At 53.1% G+C, this 11,751-nt stretch overlaps 1 protein-coding gene across 1 annotated transcript in view; it reads left to right on the top strand.

The window, feature by feature from the left end:
* Positions 1-11,751, top strand: part of RGS22 (regulator of G protein signaling 22) — a 1,820,811-nt gene that overhangs the window by 127,617 nt on the left and 1,681,443 nt on the right. The window contains exon 4 of the mRNA XM_086966055.1: positions 10,606-10,824. Within this exon, the coding sequence (XP_086822181.1) occupies positions 10,606-10,824 (219 nt within the window). The remainder of the gene's footprint in view (positions 1-10,605; positions 10,825-11,751) is intronic.

The raw sequence follows: 11,751 nt of genomic DNA, 5'->3' as shown, positions 1-11,751 counted from the left end.
TGAAGCAGAAACTGTGTTTGTATTGTGGGAAGAGCGGACATGTTATCAGGTAGTGCCGTGCTAGGGCTAAACTTCCAGAAAGATCGAACACTCAACGATTGCAAGCAGCATTACTTCAGCCATTTGAGAGAACGGAAGTGACGGAAAACTAAAAAGCCTGAGTCAGGACGAGATTAGTGTGGCCACAAGGTGCCAGGACGTCAGGTCGGTGGAGTCTCTCGCAACCTGGGTGACCCACTCTTCTGCAGGGCCTTCCTCTCAGATTGACCGCCGGAATTGGCTGGCAAAGACTTCCCAATACCAGAGGACACTCAGGCAGCGAGTCCACTCCTTTCAAAGTTCGAGGAGCAGGGCCGGGTCTCTGGAACCCCAGGGGCTGGTGTGAAGGATTGGGTGTATACTCAGCCAGGAGTCCGCTGCTGGCATACTCCCTCACAGGTGTTCAGCAATTTACAGATCCACCCTCCCCCCCTCCCCCCCAAAGTGCCGCCGCCTGTCCTCCCAGTCCACCTCCTTACCTAGACAGGCGGCTTACAGTCACTTGGTCCTCAAGGTCTCCACCAGTTGGTCTGTTGCGGGTATCACTGGATCTACAAGTCTGTCGTTCTCTTGTGACCCCACCTCTTAGAATGATGCAGCTGGGGCTTCGGCTGGAGTCAAGGAAGAGGGAGGGAAAGAGAGGGAGGTCTGCGCCGTCCCCACGATTACCTCTATTGGGGAGTGGGGGGGTGTATCTCCACCCATCCAGACAAAGCGGCCCAGTCCATATTTCTCACTCTGGCAGCTTCCTGAAGGGTGGCCAGGGTCACCCTTGCTGTGTCAGTTGAGGCCTCAACGATCTGGGAATTTCCATCACTCATGACCGGGCAGACCTCGGGTTGGGCCCTGCCATGTTGGTTTCCCTGAGGAGGTGTGGACAGCCCGGCATTCCCCGTCAGCCGGTTTGCTCAGTGGGCGTGGGCCCTGGGAGTCCAGGCCTAGATTTGAATGGCTGTCCTGTGGGTTTTAGGCACGGAAGGCCGACCGGCCCTGGAGCGCATCTCTCACTGGCGTCCCCGGTACATGGATGCCTCCACACCTTCAGCCGCGCAGGTGTTTCCCACCCGGTTCTCTGTGTCACCTCCTTCCTTGAGTGGGTGGAGGGTTTTCAATTGCTGTTCAGGGCTACCCTTGGCCAGCCCAATACAAGGCCCGGTGGGTCCCCGTGATTGCAGCTTTTCTTCAGGGCTCTACCACATGGCTCTCACCACTACGATTCACGGTAGAAGGCCACCACTGAGCAGGGAGGAGAGAGGGAGAGGGGGACCACGCTTTTTCTCCCTGCCACCTTGGTCCTCCCTCTCTGGTCATGCACCCTACCTCGCTCCAGCGAAGCGGTCTAGTTCGGGCCGCGCTCCTCCTGCCAGCCGTCTTTCAGGTGCACAATCAGGGATCTCCTGCTCCCACTGTTGCAGCGACCGCAAACGCTCCAGAAGTCCCGGGTAGGGCCCCCCCACACCCCTGCCGGGGGATAGGCAGGTTGCCGGTTATGCCGTCGGTTTTGGTTGGTTGAAGGAGCTTAGGGCAGGCCATTAGGACTCACCAACCATGAACGGATCCCAGGGCTATGGGCCTGTGTGCCTTGATAAGCTTGCATGCTTGGGGCGATCACACCCTCAGAGGTCGACTGATCCCAGATCAACATTCTCTGCTTGACGCCTTCTCACGGGGTCGCTCCTGCTCTGCCGGTCATCCCTGATCTTAGCTTGCCAATTTTTTCTGGGGAGTGCCTTACCGAAGGCTCTATTGTCTGTTCTCCCGGGTGACCACCATTTTGAATGGGAGTGCTTCTTTGACTGTGTCCAGGACAATCCTTCTGTCGCTGACCGTCAGGATCACTACTTGTTGCCCATCACCGGGTGCATCAGCCATTGATCCCGTTAGGGTGTCCTATGATTAGCATGGGTTCAATAACTGAGGGGTCTGGAGCACTCTCAGTGTGCGACCACCATCTTGACACTCTTAGCCACGCCCACCAAGAAGGACCATCTTAAGGGTATTATCTCACCCTATCAAAGTTAATTGGGATGGGTAAATTCCATTTATAAGGAGATTAGTGCTTTTGTCCATAATTTAAACCATGGGTTTGGCTGACATAGCTTTAAGGCCCTGTTTTAGAGTTTGGCCGACGGGTTGTATATGACACTTATAATAAAGCAGATTGGATATACATCACTTTTGTGATGAAATATCCTGTCTGCCAAACTCTAAATTAGTCCCTAATACATATTGTTATCCCTCAATATTTTAGGTTTAAAGTATTTTATTTCAGTATTGAAAGAAAAAGGGCAACATTACAGACGAGTAACCACAGGTGCACCCCACAAATTAGTGTGTACAATTCAACATATACGTGAAGTCAGTTCGTGCAGTGCGATGGGCACAATCCGTACCAGAGTCACATGGCTAGCGCACCTGTGGGCGGGGACAAAACAAAAGGAAAAAGAAAGACAAAGAAACCCCCTCCCCCCCCACCAACTGCCCCCCCCCAACTCCCCAACTCCCTCCCCCACCACCTGTACTGTGCTATCAACCTTCCGTCTTCTCACTGTGGCAGCGTAATATCCATCCCCCCCTCTAGCTAACTACTCGGCCAGCTCAAACGGGCGGGTCTGGCGGCGGTGTCAGCCGTAGCAATCTGAGATATCTAGGGCAAGTAATTTCCTTGAATTCCGACCTTAACAATGTGTGAAATGGTGCCCACAGCTCCTCAAATGTGTCCACCTCCCCCGCCACCACCAGGGACATCTTTTCCATGCCTAGGACATGCCACAATCTATGTAGCCAGCCAACAACAGTAGGAGGTGTAGTAGTGCGCCAATGAATGAGTATATTCTGTATTGCCGATCCCAGAGCGATCGCTATCTGCCTACCCCTCTTAGATCTTAGTGGATACATTAAACCATTTGGCAAGCCCAGTAGAACATAGGCGGGAAAGCGGGGTAATTCAATCTCAAAGCATTGGTCAACCTCATTCAGCACCTCCTCCCAGTAAGAAATTAGCAGGGGACATTCCCACAGTATATGAGTGAGTGTGCCAGTCTGACTGCAGTTTCGCCAGCAAGTCTTGGGTATTGAGTGGTTCATTTCATATAGTTTCTCGGGGGTGCGGTACCAGTAAGTCGAAATTTTTATGAAAGTCTCTGTGAGCCCAGTGTGGTAGGCAGAGTGTCGTGCCCGGTAGGAGATGTGGTCCCAGTCAGTGTGGCTCAACGTTCCCCCCAACTCCCGCTCCCACCGCTCTCTCCCGGGATTGTAGATGTGAAAGGGGGGAGGTTGCAACAATTTATAAAGGTCGTATATAAGCTTGGCGTCCGATGAGCGAGTTACCAGCCAGCGCTCATATGCCGTAAGTTTCCGGTCCGCCGATGCTCGCACCTGCGGCTGTAGCGCCCAGTGGCGCGCCTGCATATATCTCATGCGCTCCGTCTCGGGTAGACCGAAGTCCCGCCGTAGATCCTGGAAGGAGACCGCACCCTCCGGGCCATACATGTGGAATAGGGCGGAGCAACGGGCCGCTCGCCAGAGCTCAAAGGCTCCCGGTTCCATACCTGGGTCAAAGTCCGGGTTACCAACTATTGGCGTGAAAGGAGAAGGAAAGGTGGTGAGGTCGTGCTTGGTGGACACGGAGTCCCACACTCGGAGCGGGACCCGCGTTACAAAGGACGCATAGAGGTTGGGGGGGCGGTGGGCCCTCCGCAGGAAGGGCACCTCCTGCAGCGTCCTGCCCGCCACCGCCTGGTCCTGAAACAACCAATGTTTGTCCGATTCCCACCGGCTCCACTCTACTAGGTAGCGCAGTTGAGCAGCTTGAAAATACTTGTGCAAGTCCGGTATACCAAGGCCACCAGACTCAGGCGCTAGCGTGGCTATGGCTCTCTTAAGCCTAGGTTTACGGCCCTGCCACACAAAGCGTGTGATATCAGACTGAGTCTGTCCAAGCCATCCCTTGGGGGGTTGCAACGGGAGAGCCCGAAAGAGGTACAGGACTTGCGGCAGAAGGGTCATTTTTACCGCGGCCACCCTGCCCAGCAACGACAACGTGCCCTTGTCCCAACGGGCCAGTTCCTCCTTGATCTTTTTACTTAAAGCCGTATAGTTGGCCGCGACCATAGCCGGAAGAGCCGTATAGTTGGCCGCGACCATAGCCGGAAGAGAGGGCGCTAGTAGAATCCCCAAATGGGGTACCTGATCTCTAGACCAGCTCAGCGGAAAGAGCCTCTGCAAGTCAGCCCTGGTGGCGCCGGACAGCAAGATGTCAAGGGCCGCCGACTTCCCAAGGTTCACCTTGAAACCCGCTACAGTCGCGAAGGTTTCCAGTTCAGCAATACAAGCAGGCAATGACCTCCTGGGGTCGTCGAGCGTCAATATCACGTCGTCCGCGTAAAGACTAAGGGTGTGATGGAACTCCCCCATACGGACACCTGTGACGTTGGGGTTCTGGCGAACTCTTTGTGCGAACGGCTCCATATAAAGAGCGAAAAGCAATGGCGACAGTGGGCACCCTTGTCTGGTGCCTCTCTCTATCGCAAAGTGCCGGGAGCTGCATCCGTTCACCCTCACTACCGCGGATGGGAATCGGTAGCAATTGAATACCAGGGGCCTGAACTTCTCACCTATGCCAAATTTGCCCAATACCTTCTCCAAATAAGGCCAATGCACTCTATCGAACGCCTTCTCCGCGTCGATGGAAAGGAGCATACGTTCCCCGGGTATCCGCGAGGCCTTTTCCAGTATATGGGTCACCCTTTTAGTGTTATCGACAGTCTGCCGGCCCGGGACAAACCCGGCCTGATCCGGGTCAACCATACCCGGGAGGTGGAGTGCCAGACGTGCCGCTAGAATACTGGTGAAAATCTTCAGGTCAGTATTCAAGAGTGAAATCGGTCGGTAGGACCCGCATGCAGTCCGGTCCTTGCCCGGTTTAGGGATCACCGACACCGTCGCCTGGAGGAACTCCGGAGGGATAGCGCCCGGTTCAAAGAACGAATTAAACAGGCGCGTCAAAAGCGGTGCGAGGTCCTGGTAAAAGGTCTTGTAAAAGAGAGGGATAAAACCGTCGGGCCCCGGGGCTTTCCCGTTTTTGAGTCGGGAGATAGCCGTGACCACCTCTTCAATCCGAATCTCCCGCTCAAGATATTGGGCCTGGTCCGGCGTTAGGGACGGTAGCGACACCGACTCCAGATAGTCTGCCTCAGCTCGCGCTGAGGGGGGAACGCCGGCGTAGAGGTCAGCATAGTAATCATGGAAAACGTCCGCAATCTGGCCGTCCTCCGTGACTGTCCCTCCAGTGGAGGTCGCTAGTTCCTTCACCCGGTGCTGCTGGTGCTGCACACGGAGTTTATGCGCCAGAAGCCGGCCACACCTGTCGCCGCCAGTGTAGTACTTATGTTTCAGGCGAAGTACAGCGTACTCCACTCTGTCCATATCAAGCGCGGACAGGACTTTCCTGGCGGCCTTAAGTTGCCTCCAGACACGAGGGGCTCCCGTCCGTTGATGCACCTGTTCTAGCTCCCTCACCTGCCGTGTAAGTTCGTCCTTTTTAAGCTGGCGATCTTTATTCTCCGCCGAGGAGATGGCAATAAACTCGCCGCGGAGCACAGCCTTCAAGGCGGCCCATTGCGTCGCGCGGGTGGTGTCGTCGTTGTCATTAATACGCTTATATTCCTCTATGGACTCTCGGACCTGTTTCACCACAGATTGCTTGTGCAGCAGAGTGTCCCTGAGGCGCCAGAACCCTCGCGAGGGTGACACCGGAGGCAGTCGGAAAGTGCCCTCCACCGGGGCATGATCTGAGAGAGACAGGACCCCTATGTCAACGCCCGAGGCCAGCTCGTACATCGGGCCTGTCACCAAGAGATGATCCAACCTTGCATAGGATTTGTGTGCGTGGGAATAATAGGAATATGAGCGGGTCGCGGGGTGGAGGCGGCGCCACATGTCGTGCATATCAAGCTCCTCCAAACGGGTACGAACCGAGCCCGAGAGCTCTCCCGATTGTAGGCGCCTCTGCACCGACCTGTCCAGGGACGCATCAAAGACCATATTCAAGTCCCCCCCAATCACGATGTGTCTGTCAGGAGTGGATGTCACGTCTTCCAGTGCCCTGTGTAGAAACTGATCCTGATGATCATTGGGGCTATATATGGAGCCTATAGTGAACACCAGACCCCCTACCCTGATTCTATACGCCAAGAGCCTCCCCTTCTGTTCCGCTACCTTATGCATGACCTCCCCTTTGAACCTCCTAGATAGATATCATGAGCGCTACCCCTGCCGTCTTGGAAGCGCAGGAAGAGAAAAGCTGCGTGGGGAACTTTGGGGTCCGTAGCCTGTGACAGTCTTTAGCTAGCAGATGGGTCTCCTGTAGAAGACAGATGTCTGCCTGTGAGTCTTCCAGGAGGGACAGTACAGCCTTCCGCTTAACCGGGTTATTCAGTCCCTTCACATTCAAGGTAACAATCTTAAGGGCCATCAGTGAGGGGAATACCAGAAAACGCTCATCAAGGCGGGCAAGGCCCACCGGACTAAACTCAAAGGCAGCAGCGAGCGGCCCCAGCACACAGTGAAAGCAAACCACCCCATAGCACAGTACAGTCCCCGAACCCCCGAAGCCCCAACGGTGTGAACCCCCCTCCCTGGAACCCCACACACCCCCCTTCCCCCCTACCTCCCAGTGAACCCCCAAACTCCAAACTCGCCCGTTCAACTCCCCTGCCCACCCCCCTCACCCCAAACCAGTCAGAATACTTCATTGTCCCAGTCCGGTCCTCAACGGACAAGGCCATGGAAAGTTGTTCAAGTGGACGTCCAGCCACCACCTCCATCACCCCCGCCACCCCCCACCCCCGGAACCCCCGCACCTGCGGTGAAGATAGGCTACTGCAGACTCCCCCCTGAGCAAGTTCAGGCCGTCAAGGCCACATCGCCATTCGCCGTAGTCCTGGAGGCCTCCTGTATGGCGCTGGACATTTCTGCCCGAATTGTAGGCGAGTTAGGTCTCGCGGGCGGCGGGGATCGCCGTTCCCCGACCAATTGCCATCCATCTCGCGTGCTCCGCCTGCGACGAGGCGCCGGGGTGTCCGTGTCCGATGCAGTGATTCCCAGCACCCCGCATACATCCTGGAGGGACCGGAGCTGGTGCAAAGTTCCATTCCAGCGAAAGATGAGGCGGACGGGGTGCCCCCACGAGTACTGTGTGCCATGTTCCCTCAAGAAGTCCGTAGCAATTTTAAAGGCCTTCCGCTTCTGCAGTGTTATTGCGGACAGTCCTGGTAGAGAGCCACCGGGTGATCTCTGAAGCGGAAAGGCTGTTGCCGCCGTGCCTCACGAAGAATCCGCTCCTTCAAGGGGAAATCTGGCAAGAAGGCTAAAATGTCCGGAGGAGGCGCTGAGGCCCTGCGAGGCCGGCCAACTCTGTGCTCTCTGTCGATCCGAAGTGGGAAGTCTTCGGACTCTCCCAGAATTTCACGGAACAGGACTCCTAAGTAAGCATGGGCGGAAAATCCGTTTCGCTCGCGGATTTTCGGTAAATTCGCAATCCGCGAGATTCGCGAATCTCCCGCAAAATCCGCAAATCCGCGAGCAGCGGATTTTGCTCGCACTGCTCGCACTGTTCGCATGAGTTCGCGGCTTCCCAGTACAACTTCGCGCCCCGCGAATAAGTGCAAAATTGCAGAAATACGATCTTAGCAAAACTGAAACTACTTACCAGGTTCAAAAGTTCAGGCTCATCATTAGTAGCCATTTCCTGTAGTGCTTCCTGAGGGGCCCCTCCAGAGTTCAGTTGCCAGTTGCAACTATTATGTGACCCTGCTCTGAACCTCAGAATAGTTACACATATGCCACAAAGGTCCTGAATTACAGCTAAGGGAGACAAGCAGGAGCCAGGCTGGAAGTTCAAATCCATTAATCAGCCCCTAATTCATTATTGTCAGTTGGGGCAGGGCAGGTGTTGTAACTAATTTTGCAACAATGAAAGCACTTAGCAAGTGCAAAAGATCACTAATCAGGAAGCACTAAGGAAGCAGGTGCCAGCTAAAAAAATATTCTGTGACACATTAATCAGCCCCAAATTAATTCAGGTCACTTGAGGCAGGGAAGGTGTGCTTGCGTTGCCACAATAATGTACACTGACTGGACAACCAGAGGGTGCTGTGATGAAACAGAGGGTGGCATGGGTGGGCCAGAGGGTGGCATGAGTAGTCAGAGAGTGGCAGTGGTGACAGAGAGTGGCAGTGATGAAGAAGAGTGTCCCAAACAGGCTGGACACGTAGAAACAACAAGTTCGCGAAACTTGCGACCCGACAGGTAAGTTCGCAATTTGCGAAATTGTACAAAACCCTCGCGAACTGGCAGAAACCCGCGCAAACACAAAAAAAAAAATTCGCGAGAATTCGCGTATTTTGCGGATTGCGAGTTCGCAAATCCGCAAAATTCGCGAACGCGAGATTCGCAAAATTCGCCCATGCTTACTCCTAAGTAGGCGGCCGCGTCTTCACCCTCCTCGTTGGATGGAACTCCTCGGACCCTAATGTTGTTCCGTCTGGACCTGTTTTCAAGGTCTTCGGCATGGGCTTGTAGATCGATCTGCTGGTCCCTCAGCCTCAGGACCTCCTGTTGCAAGTGGGTGATTTCCTCGTCCCTGGAGTGGCCAGCCGCCTCCACCGTGTTCACTCGCTCTCCCAGGGAGTCCACCTCTCTCCGGACCTCCCGGACCACCTCTTGCTTCAAGGCCTGAAAGTCCTCCCTCAAGGAGCTGAACAGGGACTCCAGGAATGATCTAGTCACTGTGGGCTCCCCGACTTCTGCGCCCCGAGAACTAGTCGGGGGGCTCGAAGCAGGTTGGTTCCTGTCTTGCCTCGGGGCGCCCCTTCCCAGCATGTCCGGCAAAGTCCGTTCGCCCTTCTTCTGTCCCCTGGCGTTCCACATCGCGGAGGGGTGAGGATCACAAAAGCCCGCGTGCCGTGGCGAGGAGGCGATACAGGCCGGGGCAGCAGTCCAGCAGTGGGTGGCAATCCGCACTGCTCGCGCCGATGTGGGTCCACTCCCAGTGAGGTGCCCCCACACGCCTTGAATGAGGGTAGCTCCAATAGGTTGATGCAACCACTCCGCTCCCGTCCAAAATGGCCGTCCGCTCCGGCCCGGGGAACCAGCGCCGGTGTGGCGTAGTCTCGTCTCCCGGACTATGTGTCGCACCGCACAAAGCTGAAGTCGGGGACTACCGGTACACAGAGGGCCCTACTGGACAGTCCTTCCAGTGATCGCCCCAGAACCCACATCCGGTGATTCCGGCTAGGCCCGTTCTCGGGGATCGCAGCAGTCCTTCCCCACTGGTCCACTCGATTATCACACAGCTGGGGGCCAGTCTTGCGAGGTGTGCAGCAGTTGGAGCCGAGAGGGGTTAGGTCTCACGGGCCGCGAAGGCGACCGTGGGCACCGGAGGGCCTGGCAGCGCCTAGCAGCGGTTAAAGGCGGGGCTCAGGGCCGGGCCGCGTGGTGCAGGCCCCGCGGCCTACCTGATCCCCGGGCTTGCGTAGCTACGTTCCGTCGGCTCCGCCTCCGTTCCCACCGCTAATGCAGCTCCGCTCCGCCGAGGAGGGTCGTCCCAGATCACAACGGGGACGGTCGCGTTGTCGAGTCGCCCTCAATCTGTTGGTCCACTCCGTGCTACTGGCTCCCTTCGATGGGTTACCGAGGCCTCGCGATCGAGGGGTCCTCTGGTCTTCCAGCGAGTCCTCCGGCGGCCCTCGCCGCGGCTGGTTCTCAAGCGGCTCCGCCGCCGCAGCAAGGAAACTGAGGGCTGCGGACTGCTCCACACCACCATGAGGAGGACTGGATGCGTTTTCCGCTCGATCCGGGGGAGATCAGCGGTGTAGAAAGGTGCAGGTTTTCCAGGGGCTCGGGAGCTCACGGCAAGAGCGTCCTCTCAGCCCGCCATCTTGGCCACGCCCCATCCCTCAATATTTTAAGCAATATTACTGTTGAATATTTCTGCACATACTGTTCCAGATCACAGTTTAATTTTTTCCTGATTGTTCTTATAGCCTGAAAATGTCTAAAATGACCCGTGAAGTAAAAAAGAATTTCCACCTAGATATGTAATGACTTCATCGGCACATCATTTAATGCTCGTGGAATTGTCTCTTAAGTTTATATGGATTACTTTGCTGATCCTATTTAACACATCAGCAAATATATTTATGTAAATATTAAGTATTTCGGACAAAAGAGGCCATCCTTGAGGGCTTCTTTCAATACAGAGAAGGCACTAAATAGTGACATTTTCGCTAATATCTTAGCAGTGGCGGCTTCATTGAGAACTTAGGCTTTACAAGTTTAGAGGGATATTTATTATTGTCCAGTCTTTTTCTTTATTGTCATTACACGTCTTCGAAAATAAGTAGTCTGTAAAAAGAAAATAAACGCTTCTAAAAGAGGCCTTCAGTTAAAGAAAATTTTTAATTATAAATTTCATTCAGATGTCAGTGACTTTAAGATGTCAATTTAATTTTGTTAGGTTTGTAAAACAATATATATATATGTATATATTTTTTTTCTTTCAAGGCCTTTTCAGTGCAAGTTAGATTCGACCGGATTTATGGAGTTTTTGAACTAATTAACAGAGCTCCTGAACGTCTGAAACAACAGATGAAAAAAATGTTGCGAGAACAGCAACCCCCAAATCCGATTTATGATGTCACAAGACATGCATCAATTGCTGAACCCCTTAAGGGGAAAAGCTCCCCTGAAGACTTAAAGATTGACAACACCTACAACGCCATGGTAAGGTCCAGTGTTGTGATTTATGAAAATTGTATGTGCACAGTGTTTACCCTAGTTAATTCAGTTCAGGTTACGTACTCCGACCCTTTTCTGCTGCAGTCGGTGTTGCGACGGCATGTTGTGCGCTGCTTCGGTGCATGGCTGGTGATGCTGCTGGGCTTGTGGTCCTGTACTGTCTATCCTAATCCCTTTTTTCTCATTGCTGATGTTAAGATCCCTAAACGAAATAAATTTAGTGGCATATTTCTCAATATTCAGTGATTAAATCACCATAGTATGTGATATATTTTTTTTATGCAAGTTTGATTTGTGCACGTATGAAGGCAAATATATATACGTGTGTGTGTATATATATATATATATATGTATGTATGCGTGTGTATATTTATATATATATGTATGTGTGTGTGTGTGTATATATATATATATATATATATATATATATATATATATATATATATACGTCTCCAACTCGTCGTAGAAGTGCCTGGTTGCACTGACGGGTTTGCAGACAACAGATAACGCCGACGCCAGTCTTTCACTTCAAAAGTGCTTTATTTTCTCGTGGTGGTGCAAGTCATCAGACGCGTTTCGGACATTACGTCCTTGCTCACTGATGCGGAGAGTACGAGCCAACGCCATTAAATGCAAATCATACAAAGCGCGCCAATTCTCAAGTGTGTTACAGCAACATAGACATAGGACTATGCAATTGAAAGGTAATACTTAGTGGTATTAAATCTGGGCGCCATTTTGTAACATGTTCGTTAAACGAATTTAGACATGTATATTGGGATCGGGGTCCAACAAAGATGCAATGTCGTTGTCTCATTATCCCAACATGTTCATAAAGTGCTCAAATGCGATACATTGCATATACATTAACGTATTTTAGTTAATTCCATATTAAATTACAATTGAGATCAT

The sequence above is a fragment of the Lissotriton vulgaris genome, chromosome 4_1 (genome assembly GCF_964263255.1).
Source record: "Lissotriton vulgaris chromosome 4_1, aLisVul1.2, whole genome shotgun sequence".
Classification (NCBI taxonomy): domain Eukaryota; kingdom Metazoa; phylum Chordata; class Amphibia; order Caudata; family Salamandridae; genus Lissotriton; species Lissotriton vulgaris.
Note: the sequence above shows the minus strand (reverse complement) of the source record. Positions and strands in the feature narration are given on the sequence as shown.